The sequence below is a fragment of the Typopeltis vanoorti genome, chromosome 2, assembly GCF_054136105.1.
Source record: "Typopeltis vanoorti isolate ZY-2024b chromosome 2, IOZ_Tvanoo_1.0, whole genome shotgun sequence".
NCBI lineage: Eukaryota > Metazoa > Arthropoda > Arachnida > Uropygi > Thelyphonidae > Typopeltis > Typopeltis vanoorti.
Window position 1 is genome coordinate 30,488,175 of NC_143550.1, and position 20,175 is coordinate 30,508,349.

A 20,175-nucleotide genomic window follows, 5' to 3' on the forward strand; every position below is an offset into this window, starting at 1 on the left:
TGTCCCTCACTCTAAGAAGTTTTATTTACAATTAATTGATAAATTCAAGTACTCAAAGTTATCCTAAAATTAATTGCATTGGGCCAATTAATTAATTAAGATGAGTGCTGATGTGCTATGCACTCTTAAAACTCCCATACATCGGTAAAAATGCAATCATCCGGTAAAATTAATGTGAATTTTTTAGCATAAGTTGCATGAGCCTCACAATAGCACATCCAACTGAAATGGGCATGCAACATCACTAATACATATTATATATATATATATATATATATATATATATATATACATATTATATATATATATATATATATGTGTGTGTGTGTGTGTGTGTGTGTGTCTGCGCAGTTAGTCTAGTGGCTTTGCGCTTTGCAACCATATGCCTGGTGAAGGAGTGTCCTAGATTTGATTCCCGTCGACAACGCGAGGAGCTTAAGGATCTTCCTCAGCCATAGCCAAGTTAGCCGGTCTTGGGTGTGGACAGCAGAGTTTTTTTCCATCAGTTTATCTGATGGAAAAAACCCTTTTTTTCATCCCGCAAGCAGACAAACCAGACCCGTGAACACACAGGCTACAATCATAGAAATATAGCAAGGAAGGCAACAGGAAACCACCTTGCATCATTATCTCCCTAGTAATCAGCTGCAACCCTCTCAAAGAGAGGAAGCTACAGGATCAGATCATATATATATATTGAACATATTTAATGAGGATAATGATACACATTTGCATGCCATTTTCCTCCTAACATTACCAGGCTAAAGTAAAGTTTGATGCTTTAATCTATTCATCTCATGTCATACCAGAAAGATTAGATCAAAAACATTAGCAGAGCAGTTGACCTATCAGAGTTCTAAATAAAGATGACAGTATCAGGGGAAAATAACTTTTCTGTTATCATTACCAATATCCCTTTCATTGCTTATATTTTTATTCTTCCCAGAAAATACTACACCCTTCGTATTCTATTCCTGTCTACAATACATTTACAGATTCAGTCAACCATCATATCACTGGGACCAATAATTTGAGCAAGCTAAATCAATCAATCACAGGTAAAGTGATGGGCATAAACTAAAATATAAAAGGCTATCCCACAGAACAAGAAGAGAGATTTATATATTCAGAGAAGTCTAATCACTATTGATGGAAAATGTGATCAAGAAATAAAAAGGACACCAACGGCCAAAACAGGCCTTTCTTAATGAAACAAATACCAACACAAAAGTCAATGTAAATACAAAAATATGACTGTTGACTTGCTATGTAGTATATTCTTCATTAATGTACACCTCAGAAACATGGACTATCAAAAAATAAAAAAAAGACTGATGCTTTGGAGATGTGTTCACTAAGAAAAATTATGTGGATTAGCTAGATAGAAAAGGTTACAACACATACTTGATAAAGCAAACCAAAAAGAGGATTACGGAATGAGATCAGGAAGAGAAAAATGAAATTCTTAGGACATGTGCTAAGAGGAGGATTGATTAAAATGATTATCACAGAAAAACAACAGGGTAAAAGAGGCTGACCGATATCACTATATGAAGGACATCAAACACTGGACTGGCAGAAATACCATACAGATCTTTAAAGATGCTGCACAGATGAAATTAGTGGAGGACATGGGTGCCAAATCTCCAGATCAGAGATGGCACTTGAATAAATGAATTGAGGAGGAGATGACATCTAAAAGATGTTGGCCAATTTTATATTTTTCCTTATTAGTTGTACTGTGAATTTAAATTGTTTTTAACAGTGCTTAGTTAAGTATTTGGCAGGTTACTAAATTCTGGAATATAATCTGTCCTATATAGCATAAGCAACTAGTCAAACATCAATCCCAAGTAATTAGAGGAGTAGAGCAAGAAAAACAAGAAAGTGACACTAATTTTAACCAAACGTATGACTGAACTAGTAATGCACATTCTGCATCAGGACAGAAAATGTATTCATTTGTATTGGATAAGGAATCACCAAGAATCTTCAAATGATGCAGAAAAGCATGATCACATGGAGTACTTAAGAGAAATCAAAGACTGGAACTGAATCTAGTGAAAATCATTCATCAAACATTGTAGTATCACAGGTAGTGACTACATGAAAAGAAGCTTGTGCTTTAAAACAGTCAACCCACATAACATACAAGATAAATGGATGCAACTTCAGCTGTTTCAAGGATAACAAAAATCAGTCTATGACTGTATTCAAGTGTAAATTACTGATTTTGCTGATGATATCAAAAGAAATTTTTGGAGACATGTCAAATTACCTGTAATGACGTTGTTAAATGAAACATTATTATTATTATTACGACGTGACACTTCCAAGGAGTCTAAAGACTCATTGAGGGAGGGCACCTACTCTACATCTCTATCTCCACCACTTAATCCACCAACTATAGCGAACTGTCACTACTATCATCACCCACACCAATGTCATCAACTGTCCACTACCTCCACTAGTATTTTTTATCTGTAAATTCCATGGGTTCTCAAGGTCAATTTGTCTGTATGCAGGATGAAAAACTCTGCCGTCTCCATCTGAGATTGGCTAACCCACCTTCAATTGAAAAAAAAACAAACAAAAAAAACAAAGATTCCTCTTATCACCATGAGAATCAAACTTAGGATTTTCCAATCAAAGGGTGCAATGTACCATTGTTCTTCCAATTGTGCAGCAGAGGAAAAAAGAAACATTAAGGCAAAGCCTGCAGTTCTTAGCAAGAACCAACTTACCAATTCATTTAGAGATTTTACATACAATAATGGAGTAGAGGAAAAGGAATAAAGAATTTTCTTTATTTCAACTTAATTTCCTGATATGTATATACAGGGTACTAGGAGAGAATATGTAACTACATTTATTATCATTAACATCCTTTAAACATTTTCGTTCTAAAAATGAACGTGTTATTCATGAGGACTCTCATATTTGATCTGTGAGTAGTTTAACAAGCCAATGCAGATTACAATCTGGTGAGCTAAATTACCAGACCATCATTCATTCAGTATCTATGTCAATATCTAGTAAATAGGTGCATCACATAAAACATGACTGATTGGCTGGTTGGTTTATCTTTGTCCAGTAAATCCAAAATGAACCAATCAGCAAAACTTAATTGATTGGTTGGCTGATTACAAACTTCCTATCTACAATTTTCGTCCAAATCAGTCTGTTACTTGTCAAGACTCCAACATTATCAGATCATACATTTCTGTTGTCTAAAGCACTTCTTATTGTATCATTCCACCTATATCTTGGTCATCCTCTGGGTCGTTTCCCTGCCAACCTGGCAGAGAACACTTCTTTTGCTAATCTTTCCTTGCCCATTCTGTTTAAATAACCATACCACCTGAGATTAGCTCTGCTAACGCATTCCTGGATGCTGACAATGTCAAGTTCTTTCCTAATATCCTCATTTTTAATATGATATTGCCATTGATGGCATCTGTTCACGCCTCTAATCTTTCTCAGGACTCTCATATCTGCGGCCTCTAGTCTTTGGTCAAATGTTTTACTTCTGACTCTCAGATCCACGTTAAAACTGGTTTGAACATTGTCTTCTATACAGCTAATTTAGTGTTCCGACTAATTTCTCCCTTATTCCATATGAATTTATTCAATTGACTTCCTACCATACCAGCTTCGTTGATTCTGATGTCTATTTCCATATTGATTTTACCATCTTCACTAAAAATCATGCCTTAGTAGCTGAAATGTTTTACTTGTTCCACAGGTTCTCCGTTCACAACGCAGTTGATATTTTCAACGATTCTGCCTATTTTCATTGTCTTTGTCTTTTATTCAGTTATTCAATTTAGTCAGGGAATCTTGCAGATTTGTAGCAGATTAATTTAGAAGTATAACATTGTCCGCATAAAGCAAAGAGCTGACATTAGCCATGCCAATTTTGATATCATGTATAATACCACTTTCCTTCATAATGTGATCCATATAAATAATGAATAACACAGGAGATAATGTACATCCTTGTCTCACACCAGATTTAACATTAAACCATCTTCCTGTACTTCCTTTAATTCTAACTGCTGACTTACAACTCAAATAAAGACGAAGTATTGCTTGATATAAAGCCCCATTGACACCATACAATTGTAGCGTATTGAATAGCTTCTCTCTTGGTACCTTGTCATATGCTTTTTCCAGATCGACAAAACTTAAATACAGATCTTTGTTATATTCCCATGCTTTCTCAACTATTTGTCGTAAAGTGAAGATCTGATCCTGACATCCTCTATTTCACCTGAATTCAGCTTATTCTTCACAAACCTTTTCTTCCACAATTCTTCTCAACCGTTTCTCAATTATACTGGCATAAATCTTGCCAGGAACACTCAGTAGGGAAATATCTCTGTAATTCTCACATTCAGTTTTATTTCCCTTTTTTTTTTATATATGGGTACTATGAGAGCTGTACTCCAATCATCAGGAGCTCATCCCTCTGTCCAGGCTTTCTGAACTATGTAGTGCAGTTGCTGTAAGACGTTTTTACCACCATACGTCACCATTTCTGGTTGAATATCATCATCATCTACTTCTGCTGCCTTTCCACATTTCAAGCCTTTGGTGGCTTTTTCTACTTCAAATATGTATTCCTGGCTGTATGCCTGTTGAGTGTTTTTTTACCACTGTGCTATCACTGCTTGTTTCATTTAGCAATTTTTCGAAGTAATTACTCAATACTTAAAGGATTTCTTTTTCTCCCATTTTCATGTCACCTTTATCATCTCTAACTCCTTTTACAGCACTCTTTCCTCCATTTCTAAGCTTCTTCAACATGCTCCAGTATATTTTGCCACCTTCTTGATATATTTATTTTCTGTGATCTTGCCAAAGTCCTCACATGACTTGTTTAGCTAGTTTTACATAGTGTTTAGCTTTCTTACATTTGTCTCTGTATTCTCTAAGAGCACAAGCTGACTTATTTACCACGAATGTTTGATATGCTTTCTTCTTTTCCTTCACTACCTCTTTAACTTCCTGTGTCCACCATGGAGTTCGGATTTTTCTATCCTTGCAGACAACCTCACCATATGACTCTCTGGCTGAGTCAATCAGGGTTTTCTTCAAGGCTTGCCACTGAATTTCCAAGGTATGGTTCTTGTTCTTAAACTCTTTCATTTTTTCTTCAATAATCTGTGTATTTTAGTCTACAGTTCACATCTGAGAACTGCTCAACTTTGATTCGCTTTAAAAGTTTCTTACATGTTATTCTTTTCAATATGAAATTCAATTTTATCCTGCTCAAGATTCAATAGTACACTCTGATGTCCTGCACCAGGGAGAAAACATCACTATCAACAATAACATAGTCAATGAGACTTTTCTTATTCCTTGCTTCTTCTCTCCATGTGAATTTGTGCACATTTTTATGTTGAAACATGATGTTAGTAATAATCAGTCCATGTCCTGAGCAGAAATCCAACAGGTATTTGCCATTATTATTAACTTTGCTCTTTTCTCCAAATAAAATATTTTTGTATGGCTGACAATTATTTCCTACTCTGCTATTTAGATCCCCAACAAGGACTAACTTTTCCTTTTTCATTGTGCCAGATGCTTTCTCTAAAGCATCAAAAAATTCCTCCACTTCTACCTTAGTAGAACTTTCTGTGGGACCATAGGCACAAATAAGTCTCATTGAGCAATTCCACATTCTGATATTTGTCCACATCACTCTACTTGAGACTGCCTGCCATTCAAGAAGATTAGCATCGTATTTTGTGCTGAATACTATGGTTACTCCTTCTTTTCCTTGATTGTATTTGCCTGAATAATATTTTATATTTATTGCTCAGAAAGATCTCACCAGTGTTTGTCTTTTTTGTTTCAGTCACCCCTATTATGTCAATCTGATACTTATCTAATTCCTCAGCCAGCTTCATTTCTTTGTCATTCAGGCTCTTATGTTGATAGTACCGATCTTTAACTCTCGTGATGTTGAGTTGGGTGTGCTTTCAGATTTGTTCCAGTAGCTGACTTTTCGCTGTTCATCCTGGTTTCCTGATAAAAACAATGGGGGGCTTTGTTTAACCGTGCGACGCCCCAGCCAGCATTAAATTTTGTCATGTTGTACCATCACTTTGTATATTGGTTTAAGCCAATAAGAATACAATTTGGTCGGCTAAATCCCAAATTGCCAGCCTATGCTCGTTCTTTCAGTATCCAGGTAGATACCAAACAGGGTGCACCACGAGAAGGTGAGGATTGGACATTATGTCAGAAGCCCTGGTCGGTTCTCTGCATTCCTTTAAAGGCTATGTGGAGGTCTCCGCTCAGTTATACAGCTTTGACCCTTAAGCACTCCGACAGCTTAGGTGTTGGGCATTATTCATTTCTGCTTTTTTCACAGTATTTCACTACACTGAAAAATAATGCACTTGATATAGCTACTTTCAGACCTTCAGTTTCAAATCTTTTAAAATTTTATATTCTATTACTGAAATAAGAGCCAACAGGCTTCACTTCGGCAAAGTAAAATATTCAAAATTAAGTGGATATTGAATACCACATTATTTCTTAGCCGAATAAGAAACTCAAAGATAGGAAATCTAATCTAAGAGTTTCATGCCGAACTTAAATTTGAATATTTTACTTTGCCGAAGTGAAGCCTGTTGGCTATTATTTCAGTAATTATATTTGTGCACCTTTTGGCGAATTGCACAGTAAAGAAATGAGCTCTGACTACTGTAACTTTAGTAGTACATCTAAGTCTACCTACTCACTGACGAGACCTCAAAAAAGGTCGAAACCGGTCTAGGTAGTGACTTTCTCTCATAATGTAGAACAATAATACATCTCCTAGGAGCTGTGTTTTACATTATGAGTAAATACTAAAGACAGTGATTGGAGCTTACATCACCTTTACTACGAGTTTCCCAGCATTGCACTATGAGGTGTTGGCTTAAGCTTGGTCTCACCAAACTTTATATAGTTTTTTATATTCGACATAAAACTCTTAGATTGGATTTCCTATCTTTGAGTTTCTTATTCGGCTAAGAAATAATGTGGTATTCAATATCTGCTTAATTTTGAATACTTTATATTCTAAATGGTCAACACTTTAAAATATACTTGACATTAGAAAAAGAATCAAATTTCTGCCCTTTCTTAATACACTAGTCACATGTCATATTTAGATGGTACACTATCTTTTTTGCTGTTTACACACACACACACACACACACACACACACACACACACACACACACACACACACACACACACACACACACACACACACACACACGTTGAGAGATACTTGCTTAACCAATCATGCCCTGCAGCAGCAAAGGATCCTCCAAATGCTAATTCAAAAAACTGAACCACCTTTGCCACTTTTCTGGCTATAGCCCTTACCAAAACAGCTAGAATACTCTATGCCTCCCTTCCCAAACACCTACTTTGGTGTTTGAGAAGAGGAAAGGTGGGGGGGGGGGGTTATAGAGACCAAAGCATTTGTATTCCTATCCCATATATGTAGGGTATACATGAAAAGATAGCTAAAGTGCTAAAGAAATATAACCATCAAATCACATTTAAACCACACTTCCAATTTAGCTTGATTCACTCACCAAAGGATAAAACTCCATCCTCGATCATATCCTGGAGTGTATGAACAGGCAGGAAGATCTGCCTTGGAGAACACAAGGAATACATCTGCATACATCATTATTGTTATGACAAGGTCAGAACTGGCAGATCATGCTAGGGCAAATCTTCACACAAGATTAGATGGAAAAACAACCAATGTGATGTACATAAATTGTTACAAGTTAGAGGAACTATTCTTGGAGTCCACAACAAGTATGAAATCCCGAACACTTCAAAAAGCATAGCTGCATTAATCTGCCAAAAAATTTGGGAGACAGTTAAAGATGCATCCAGAAATTACTGTCAAATAAGATGTGGAAGAAGGGGTCATGCATGTATGGTAGTACAGAGTGACTCATCAGTTAGCTGTTGACCATTTTATTTTTGTTCTGTTATCATTTGTTGTCTTCTACGAATAATTTATAATGATTGCTGTGATAAAAAAATCCCACCAGTTGCGAAGTTCGTGGTGTGATACAGTTCTTGTTGAAGGAAATAAATAGTGCTGCAGAAAGTCACTGACAACTGTGTAAGGGTTATGAGTCAAACATAATGAATGACTGTAGGGGTTAGGCAATGGTGTTGTTTGTTTAAAAAAGGGCATAACAATGTTCACCATGAAAAGTGCAGTGGCCAGCCAGGTGACAGATGAATTGGAAAAAACAGTGAGATCATCTCCAATCCAACATCAGTAAAAAAAAAAGCATCTATTTAAACAATAGAAGTAATCAAATTAGAACTAAATATAGTTTTTTTTTTTTGTTATTTATTGTTTTGGTGTGGTGTAATACCATGAAAACTTGGAAATAAATATTCACTACAAAAATATTAAAAACGTTTTGTACAGAAAGGCTATTACAGAACACTAGGCTAAAAGCTACCTCCTCCTTCAAGTCAGTTCTTCATATTTCTTTTAGGATATGGAAAGGTCTCCCAGTCATCTAGCTTTGATCCTTAAGCAACCCAATTTCTTTTTTTTCAAAATTAGTTATTACTGACTATTTTTTCTGCTTCTTTCTCCTTGTGATACATTTAACCATTCACTCAATTATCAAACAGGTTTGACACCATTTAACAGGTATCAAACATATATAACAAGTCTGACAGGTATGAAACCTACTGACATCATTTAACATGATTCCACAAATTGCAGAGAATTTCATTATTACATATTTAATGAAATTTTTCTTCTTCTTCTTTCTTCTACGTATTAGGCCTACTGGCTTCCTGTTACAGAGCTATCTTAAGCCCTATGCCTCCCGGTATATTCCATGGCAGTAGCTGCGTGCGAGAAAAATCCTGCTGTCCATGCCCAAGACCAGCTAACTTGGCTATGTCTGAGAAAGATCCTTAAGCTCCTCACATCGGCAACGGGAATCGTTCCCAGGCATACGGTTGTGAGCACATAGCCACTAGGCTAATCATGTGGACTAATGAAATTCAACTCAGCAAAAGAATTTTAATCATACAGTTTTCATTAATAATTTCCCAATGAGTTATTTTTAACAAAAAATAAAATCATTAAAGATTTTAATTATAAATATTTAAAGTGAAATGTTTATAACAGTTTTAGAATGTTATAAACATTCTAAAATTCAAGAACATGTCAAAAAATTATGTTTTTGGTTTAATCCTTTATCCAAGTGTAAGCAAACAAAGTTTCACTTGAAGTCGCTTCATGCCTGGGCAAACTCGTATAAACAGCCTAATGATGTCACATCACTTGCCTTAGTATCCTATCCTAATAATGTAATGCAAAGCATGCTAGGCATTAAAGGAAGGGTCACCACCCAGACTGGTTTTGACCTTTGTTAGATCTTGAATGATGGCTCTATCAAGAATAGAACTGCACCATTTAAGATTTAACAAGAACAACAATATCAAGCAAAAGCACACTTGCACTCTTGGCAAAACAGACATAACATGTGAAGATGCAGATATTAACTTTACTTATAAAGGGAATTAAAATATAAAGGAAGAAGTTCAATCTTAAATTAAAATGAAATCGAAGAAGGAAACAAATATTAAAGTGTACTATGTTTAAAGTTATTGTTCTAATATAGATGGAATCTTAATGTGTCAAAAACATCAATATTAAACTGTGCCATTTATAAAATCGTGTATCGTCGTGCGAACGAAAGTTCAAAGGTTGCAGTTTGACCACCAAAGATGATGTAACGAATGATGAGTAGGCATTCGTGGAAGGCGCTCGAAATTTGCGATCCTCGTTTAGCGAGGTATGAAATCGTTCGGTGACAGCAAATAGGAAAGCATCATAGACAAGCTTGGAGTACAGAAGAGGGGCACTATAGAAGAGTTTAAAAACGAATTCACATGGCTTGAGACGCTCTCTTTTCGCTCCTTTTACGTTTCTGGTTTTGGTTCCTGTGGTGTTCCCCAGTCGCGCGTGCCCTCCATGTGGGTTTCTGGCTCGTAGTTCCGAAGCAGGTCAGCATGGCTGATATCCGATAAGATGTCTGAAGATGGCATAGCGGCAACGTGTTTCCAGTTGCTGAGTGGCCCGAATCGAAGAAGTTTAGCATGAGATGACGGCAGTGTTTCGAGTTTTGGCCATCAGTCTGGTTCTAACGGATGAGAAAGCAGCAAAGGATTCCCTTTGAAGGTAAATTGTGTTAAAAGCAGTGACGCAAAAAGTTAGTAAGCCCAGAAGAAACAAGGGGCTAATTTGTGATGAGCATGTGACTCCACGTGGTGGCAGATCACCGTACAAAGGGACAATCCATAACAAAGAACAGATGGAAGGATCGAGAAATTGTCTAACAAGGTGGTAACGTACAAATCTTCATTTTATGTATTATCTATTAGTGATAAATGTGTAAAATGGACAGAGATTAGAAAAGAAGATAGTGAGATTTTAGAGACAGTTTCCTGTGTTATGTTGATTGAATTGGACTGGTAGTCTATGTTCATAAATTGTCTAAACTCAAGTTAATGTGTATGGGCCATTAGTAGCAGTAATCTAGTTTGATATAGAGAGCCATGTTTTTGATTTAGATGAATCATGAGTGTGTATAAATAACTTGCCTGTTTGATTACCATTGCCTTGCTTTACTTGTAATTTAATATTGATCTTGATTAGCTTTGAATATATGTGTTGTTCAAATTGTACAGTTCATAGATAATTAATAAACATGCTTTCCCATGTATACCCGAGTTTGTATGAGTAAGAGATTGAATTTTACCACTCACGAAAATATCGAACATATGCTTAGAGGGAAAAGGGGAAATTTAAGATTGTCAAGGCCATGACTGTATACTGAGAACTCTAAAATTTACTTACCTACTTAAACTAGATAAAGTATTACTTGATTTCTGGGAAGGTTTCTCTGGATAAGAATTTCTATTTCAGAGCTCTGACTGGCACAGCATAATCAAATTTTGTCAGAGCTGAAAACGGGAAATGGCCCCAGAAGATCAGTTGAGAAGTTATATCTCAGTAGGCACGAAGGAGAACAATAGAGGTGAATTATAGGCGAAAACGAAGACATAACACCTTTATTGAGGTCTCATCAGTGGGAGCCAGACCCAGAAGTGTTAAAATGCTACTTCATCATCATCAAATTCCTGATGTACCCTCAAGAGGTGTACAGAATATGATAGTACTACATGAAAAACTTACGTCATTAATAACTTCCTATCTATAACTTTCCTCCAATCTGTTACCTGTCAAGCCAACATTATTAGATCTTCTATTTCTATCTTCCAATGCACTTTTTACTGTATCAATCCACTTATATCTTGGTCTTGCTCTGGATCTTTTACCTGCCAACCTGGCAGAGAACACTTGTTTTGCTAATCTTTCCTCTCCCATTTTGTTTAAATGATCATACCACCTGAGATTAGCTCTGCTAACACATATCTGGATGCTAACAATGTCAGGTTCTTTCCTAATATCCTCATTTTTAATAGATATTGCTATCTTGTTCAAGCTCCTAATCTTTCTCAGGACTCTCACATCTACAGTATTTAGTCTTTGATCAAGTTTTTATTTCTAACCCAGCTCTCAGATCCATAAGTTAAAATTGGTTTGACAGCAATTTCTTGAACACATCTAATTTAGTGTTTTGACTAATTTCTCTCTGATTCCATATAAATTTATTCAGTTAACTTCCTACCACACCAGCTTTGGTGATTCTGTTGTCTATTTCCATATTTAATTTACCATCTTGAATAAAATTCGTGCATAAGTAGCTAAAATGTTTCACGTGTTCTATAGGTTCTCCATTCACAATGCAGTTGATATTTTCGATGCTACTGTCTATTTTCATTGTCTTTGTCTTGTTATTGCTGACCTTCATACCATATCTAGTAGAACAGTAATTCAATTTAGTCAGGGTATCTTGTAGACTTGTATCAGATTTATTTAGAAGTATAACATCATCTGCATAAAGTAAAGATCTGAGATTAACATCTCAAATATTGATATCAGACTATGAGATCTGTGTTTAAGTTTTGTAGATCTGGAAAAGGCATAACAAAGTGCGAAGAGAAAAGCCATTCAAAACATTAATGTTTTATTGTTTCAATAGGACGTTATATCAAGAGATACTTAGTCTTTATTTGAGTTGTAAGTCAGCAGTTAGAATTGAAGGAAGTACAGGAAGATCGTTGAATGTTAAATCTGGTGTGAGACAAGGATGTACATATTCCCATCTACTATTCATTATCTATATGGATCACATTATGAAGGAAAGTGGTCCATATAGATAATGAATAGCAGACGGGAATATGTACATCCTTGTCTCACACCAGATTTAACATTCTACGATCTTCCTGTACTTCCTTCAATTCTAACTGCTGACTTACAACTCAAATAAAGACTAAGTATCTCTTGATATAACGTCCTATTGAAACAATAAAACATTAATGTTTTGAATGGCTTTTCTCTTCGCACTTTGTTATATGCCTTTTCCAGATCTACAAAACTTAAACACAGATCTCTGTTATATTCCATTGATTTCTCAACTATTTGTCGTAAATTGAAAATCTGATCCTGACAGCCTCTATCTGGCGTGAATCCAGCTTATTCTTCACCAAGCTTCTCTTCCATAATCTTTCTCAACCGTTTCTCAAGTATACTTGCATAGATCTTGCCAGGAACACTCAGTAAGGAAATACCTCTGTATTTCTCAGATTCAGTTTTATTTCCCTATATATATATATATATATATATATGGGTACTATGAGAGCTCTACTCCAATCATCTGAAATTCGTCCCTCTGTCCTGGCCTTCTCAACTATGCAGTGCAGCCACTGTAAGACTTTTATACCACCATACTTCAACATTTCTGGTTGAATATCATCAACTCCTGCTGGCTTTCCACATTTCAGGTTTTTATGGCTTTTTTTACATCAAGTATGGATAAGTATTTCTGATTGCATTTTGAGTGTTTTTTACCACTGTGCTGTCACTGATTGTTCATTTAGCAATTTTTTGAAGTGATTATTCCATATATCAAGGATATCTTTTTCTCATGTCACCTTTATCATCTCTAACTCCTTTTACAGCACTCTTTCCTCTATTTCTAAACTTCTTCAACAACCTCCAGCATATTTTGCCACCTTCTTGATATTTATTATAGAAAACTAACTAAACAAAAGTCCCATGACTTTTGTTTAGCTAGTTTTACACAGTTTAGCTTTCTTACATTTAAGAGCACAAGCAGACTTATTTGCCAGGAACATGTTATGCTTTCTTCTTTTCCTTCACTGCCTCTTTAACTTTCTGTGTCCACCATGGAGTTCTGATTTTTCTATCCTTGCAGACAACCTCATCACATGCCTGTCTGGCTGAATTTCTTCAGGATTTGCAAATGAATCTCCAAAGTTCAGTTCCTGTTCTCAAACTCTTTCATTTTTTCTTCGATAATCTTTGTGTATTTTATTCTACAGTTCACATCTGAGAGCTGCTCAACTTTGAGTTGCTTTAAAACTTTCTTACATGTTATTCATTTCAATATGAAATTCAATTTTATCCTGCTCAAGACTAAATGGTGATCACTTCCAATTTCTAATCCTCTGTACACTCTAGTGCCCTGCACCAGAGAGAAAACATCACTGTCAACAATCCCAGCCTCTTCTCTCTGTGTGAATTTGTGCACATTTTTATGTTGGAACATTGTGTTAGTAATAACCAGTCCATGTCCTGAGCAGAAATCCACCTTTGTTCTTTTCTCCGAATTTTCCCAAAATATTTTTATATGTCTGACAATCATTTCCTACTCTGCTATTTAGATCCCCAACAAGGACCAACCTTTCATTTTTCATTGTGTCAGTTGCTTTCTCTAAAGCCTGAAAAAATTCTTCCACTTCTATCTTAGTAGAACCTTCTGTGGGACAATAGGCACAAATACGTCTCATTTTTCAGTTCCCCATTTTGATATTTGCCGACATCACTCTATTTGAGACTGCCTACCATTGAAGAAGATTAGCCTCGCATTTAATGTTAAATACTATAGTCTTTTCCTTCTTTTCCCTGATTGTCATTACCTGAATATAACATTTTGTATTTATTGCTCAGAAAGATCTCACCAGTTTTTGTCTTTTTTTGTTTCAGTCACCCCTATTATGTCAATGTGGTACTTATCCAATTCTTCTGCTAAGCTTCATTTCTTTGCTATTCAGGTTTCTTATGTTGATGGCATCAATCTTGAATTTTGGTGATGTTGAGTTGGGGTGTGTTTTATGATTTTTTCCCGTAGCTGACTTTTCACTGTTACCCTGTTCCCTGGTGAAAACAATGGGGACGTACCATCATTTTATATTGTCTTTTAAGCATATAAGAATAGAATTTGGTTAACTAAATCAGAAATTGCCAGGTTATCCTTATTTGTGCAGTAACCAGGTATACTATAAATATATTGGTGCTATAATAAATATATACTATAAATACATATAAATGCTACTTTAAATAGTTAATTATTAGCTATATACATGCATATAGCAATCATAAAAAAAGCAATGTCTCTTTCTTTTTATGATTTTTTTTTTTTTTTTTTTTGTGAAATTCCTTCAGATTTTTAAATATTTAGGAATGTTGCTATACCATTATTAGCACATGAGTAGCAACCATATCTTGTACAAGTTCCTCTAATGACAAAGCTCCAGATGTTCCAGGATTCAAGACTAGTCTTAGTTTTGGAAGTGGAACAAAACCACACATTAATGGATAGAGGTTGTATGTGAGCTTGTATTTCTGCCTTGGTGGTACTCTAAAATGGATCTGTTGGGGAAAAAATATTATTACGAAACAAGTGAGTGTACTTTTATTTCTACATTTCCTTAAAATAGATATAAAGGCATGAATTTTCATTTTTTATTATAATTCTATCAGATCAGATACAACATCTGTAAATCCCCAGCATATGGCTATGCTATCCATGCATCCTACACACATACACGGCACCAACGTGTTTGAAGGTCCTTTAACCTCTTGTGTATAAGATAATATATATATAAATCCAGATTTCATGTTGCACACATTTATTTTATTTATTTTTTTATTTTCTACATCAATACCAAATAAGAGATTGATAAACATATCACACAAGAGATCTATACATATGTATGTCATTAGGGAAAGAAACTATATGCTTCTTAAATAGATGATCTCAAGGAAAATAGCACAGAAAAGGCCCTTTCAAATAACAGAAACAGATGGAAGGTAAGAGTATAAGAAGTTGATTTAATAAGTTTGAATGTGAAATGTGTATAGACACTGATCAGTAGCTGATTATCTTTTTACATGTTTAAAGAATAACTAAAGAATGGTGAGTTTAAAGGAGCAGCACCCATGAAAATATTTATAAAAAACATAATGCAGAAACAGAGAACCTATGAGAAAGTGAATGGAGGAGTCTTGTGAGAGGGAAGTCATCCATTAAGCAGAGTGGCCTCGCCTGGATCAAGCATTCTCAGAGAGTTTCTTGATGCATTAATGTGAGAACAGTATTCTAAAGTTAAGTAAATCTATGATTTATATAATGTTAGAAGGGGTACAGGTGAATAGAGTCTTCGCTGGAAGAGGAGAAAAAAGTTTCTCTGAAAGTAGTTTGTAGTTCTCTGAAAACAGAATATTTTATAGTAGTTGAAATGTCATCAAATACAATATTAAATTCATTAAAGTTATTCTCTAAAAGACTCATAAAATTATGAATATATGAATCATTTACCATTCACCATTTAAGCAAAGAGTTCCAAAGATGCTGGTTAGGATAAGCATTCCAGATAAGGTAGGAAGGCAAAATGGATTTGTTTAAAGGAAACTCTTGTTTCAGTAATTTTACATACTTTATAATAAGATTAATACATACAGTACATTCCTCTTATAATGTGGTATTTCCAGTAAACTATGATATACCTCGGTCTTTCTAGATTTTACAAAAGCATATGACTGCCATTTACAAAATGATATTTGACATGGTAGATTCAATTGTGATTGTATCTGCAGTCTAAAAGGAGAAAAGCACAAGTGGAATATTATAAGATTCTGTCCCTGGGCTGCTCTAGTTAAACCTATATATTAACAATATTGTAAATGATATGGAGATATTTATCTGCTTGTAGTATTAATTAGCATAGCTTTGTGCGATGGGTTGGCTTTATTTAGTGAAATATAGTGTTTCTATTCAGTAGATAATTTTAATATCTGATCTGATAAAGAGGCAATGACATTATTTTTTAATCAAAAATTCAATGTAATAATTTGATAAAACTTTCAAGCAAATCATTAAAACATAAATTTGAAACTTAGTAATTTAATTATTTATATTATGTTTTTTATTTTTAAGAAACATTTTAGGTATTATGTATATTCCTACCTGTTTGTTACCAGCATACATGAAAGCATCACTGCTATCAATTACAAGTTCCATATCCTGCACAGAATGCAGTCTATTATGAAGATAATATGTAATAGTTAAGGGAGTACGAACCCAACCATGTGGTGGTAATTCAAGTTCAAGATATATTGGTGCAATATGAACAGGGATATCAGGAAGAGTGACAACTGTCTGCACAAACGATGATTCATATCGTGGACAATTCCTGAAATTAATAATTTTATAATACATTAGATATTATAATACAGCACTTATCAGAAAGTGTACTGAAAACAGTTTAAAGTGGTATTTGTGCCATATTTTTACCTCTTCTTTCCCTTAACGTGTTATGCTTTAATGACCTGGTCACAACCAAGTAACCTGACTTCACAAGAACCAAATTAATGCAACAGGGCAGCAGTTAATCTTATTTACACAGTCTGTTGTGTCTGTCAATTGTAGGATGAAAAAGCGAAGTTTTTTTTTTTTTATTGGGGGGGGGGTCTAACCTTGATATGAGAACAACTAGCTCACCTTCAACTGTGGTGATTTATATCACAGATAACATTTGAACCCATGTCTTTCTAACCAAAGAGCATTTTAATGTTAATATAATTAACAAATGCTACAGACTGACATTTTTTTTTTATGTGATTTCCACACAAGAAAGGCTGGAAACCCAAGTACAGTTTCATATTTTTCTAAATTACTGTTGTTCATAACTTATTTTATTTGTATTACAATGTCACAATTAATTGGCTTAAATTTTGCAATTTCAAACCAGCATCTTAAGAGCAAAATAGCATGTTACAATTTACATGCAACAATGAATAACTGAAACAATTCAAATTGTAACAGAAAAAAGATTTATTAAAGTCTCCTAATGTTGAATAAAAGAAGTATTACAGTTAAGTATGAGTTGATCTTAAAATGACAGTCTTACAAATTTTTGGCTGATTAATGCAACTATGCTTGTTAAGATTAGGAAAATACTTCATAGCCAGTACAGATCTAAAAATAGTCTTTTGACAATATACTTTTCTATATAGTACATTGGATTTATTCCACTTAATTCTATGTGACAGAAATGGCCAAAGATAGAACCAGGTGGCAAAGATTTATTTCACAGGGGACTCAACCCATCATCTGATGGATGAGAAAGAAGAAGCATTCTGTGCAATGAGGGTTTCCAAAATGTGGTCTGCTAGTAATAACTTGCCATAATATTGGAAACAAATGCATTTCTTATGTTCTCCCCACTTTGGTTACTTTTACTATTTTCATGTAGATGATATTTGTACTGGAAGAACTTTGAATCAGTGTTTTTCATAAATTTTTCTTTACCCCCCCCCTCCTCCTTTTACCAGCAAGAGATAGTTCTGAAAGTTGTCCATACAAACTCTTCTGAACACAAACAGTCATCATGTGACAATCCATGACCTTCTTCATCTTTACATTTTTTAAATTACAGTTACTTTTTTCCGCTTTTAGATTTTGTTCACTTATTAACCTCACTTTTTAAATTTTTCTTTTATCTTCATTTTTTCCCCAAATTAATTCACCCCCCCTTCAATGACTTATTCAGATGATGGGATCTCTCAAGCCTCCTACTGACATTTCTGTTTATACTTCTCCGATTTCCCCCTTTTTTTAGAACATATTGTTCTATTTGTTCAGTTGGCACACTGATTTTTTGTTACAGTAGTGTTTCTAAAAGCATTTGGTGAAAAAAAAAAAAAAAAAAAATAGAAGATAACACTTGCTGTTCTGGAATTTTTAGGCTTATTTCTGGTTGGTAATGTTGCGTGTATTTTATGATTTGCCAAGTACAGTTTTAGGATAGCTACCGCCTTCATTGTTGTATAAACCATGTTGCCTACAATGCAGGTCTCTGTACACTGGATAGGTCATAAAGACTCAAACTGTACCAATACCGACAAAGTTGGGTAAAGGTTTCTTTATGTTCATTGAGAGAGTCACATTGTTGGAAAGCCATGTGGGATCTTTGAGTAAGATACTCTCTTTTTTATATTACTGATTTTACCATATATTGAGAACGTCTTATGATTTTATTGCCGTTCTCTATATATTCCAATGGAAATATCTTGATTTACTGTTTTCATTTGGTTTCCTAACATTAATGACATTATCCAGAAATGTCATCATCATCATCAAATTCCTGCCATGTACCCTCAAGGGGTGTACAGGATATGATAGTACTACATGAAAAATTTACATCATTGCTAACTTCCTATCTACAATTTCCCTCCAAATCAGTCTGTTACTTGTCAAGACATTATCAGATCTTATATTTCTATCGTCTAAGACACTTTGTACAGTATCAATCCACCTATATCATGGTCTTCCTCTGGGTCGTTTTCTCTACAAACATTGCAGAGAACACTAATTTTGCTAATCTTTACTCGCCCATTCTGTTTAAGTGACCAAACCACCGGAGATTAGCTCTGCTAACGCATTCCTAGATACTGACAATGTGAAGTTTTTTCCTAATATCCTCGTTTTTAATATGATATTGCCATTGATGCAATCTGTTCATGACGCTAATCTTTCTCAGGTCTCATATTTGCAGTCTCTAGTCTTTGGTCAAGTGTTTAACTTCTGACCCAGGCATTTTGTCTGATCCATAAGTTAAAACTGGTTTGAACACTGTCATGTATACAGCAAATTTAGTGACTAATTTCTCTCTTATTCCATATCAATTTATTCAATTGACTTCCTACTATACCAGCTTTGTTTATTCTGTTGACCATTTCCATATTTAATTTACCATCTTTACTGAAAATCATGCCTAAGTAGCTGAAATGTTTTACATGTTCCACAGGTTCTTCATAACGTATCTATTACAACAGTTATTCAATTTAGTCAGGGAATCTTACAGACTTGTAGCAGATTTATTTAGAAGTATAACATCATCCGCATAAAGCAAACAGCCGAGATTAACATCTCCAATTTTGATATCAGGTTTAATACACTTTCCTTCATAATTTGATCCATGTAGATAATGAATAACAGAGAGGATAATGTACATTCTTGTCTGACACCAGTTTTAACATTAAACCATCTTCCTGTACTTCCTTCAATTCTAACTGCTGACTTACAACACAAATAAAGACTAAGTATTGCTTGATATAATGCCCCACTGACACAGACATATAACTGTAGTGTATTGAATAGCTTCTCTCTTGGCACCTTGTCATAAGACTTTTCCAGATTGACAAAACTTAAATAGAGATCTTTGTTATATTCTCAAGATTTTCAACCATTTGTCGTAAAGTGAAGATCTGATCCTGACAGCCACTATTTGGCCTGGATCCAACTTGTTCTTCACCAAGATTTTCTTCCACAATTCTTCTCCACCGTTTCTCAAGTATACTTGCATAAATCATACCAGGAACACCCAGTAGGGAAATACCTCTGTAATTCTCACATTCAGTTTTATTTCCCTTTTTATATATATGGGTACTATGAGAGCTCTACTAAAATCATCGGGAATTCATCCCTCTGTCCAGGCTTTCTGAACCATGCAGTGCAGCCACTGTAAGACTTTTATACCACCATACTTCAGCATTTCTGTTCAAATATCATCTACTCCTACTACCTTTCCACATTTCAAGCATTTGATGGCTTTTTCTACTTGAAGTATGTATTCCTCACTGTATGATTGTTGAGTGTTTTTTACCACTGTGCTATC

The 20,175-nt window shown here is 34.8% G+C and overlaps 1 protein-coding gene across 1 annotated transcript in view; it reads right to left on the reverse strand.

Moving 5' to 3' along the window:
- gry (trafficking protein particle complex subunit 11 gry) overlaps positions 1–20,175 on the reverse strand; it is a 550,052-nt gene that overhangs the window by 8,229 nt on the left and 521,648 nt on the right. Inside the window, exons 30-31 of the mRNA XM_090404214.1 lie at positions 16,464–16,689; positions 14,690–14,866 (exon numbers count right to left, since the gene is read on the reverse strand). Of these exons, the coding sequence (XP_090260340.1) occupies positions 14,690–14,866; positions 16,464–16,689 (403 nt within the window). The remainder of the gene's footprint in view (positions 1–14,689; positions 14,867–16,463; positions 16,690–20,175) is intronic.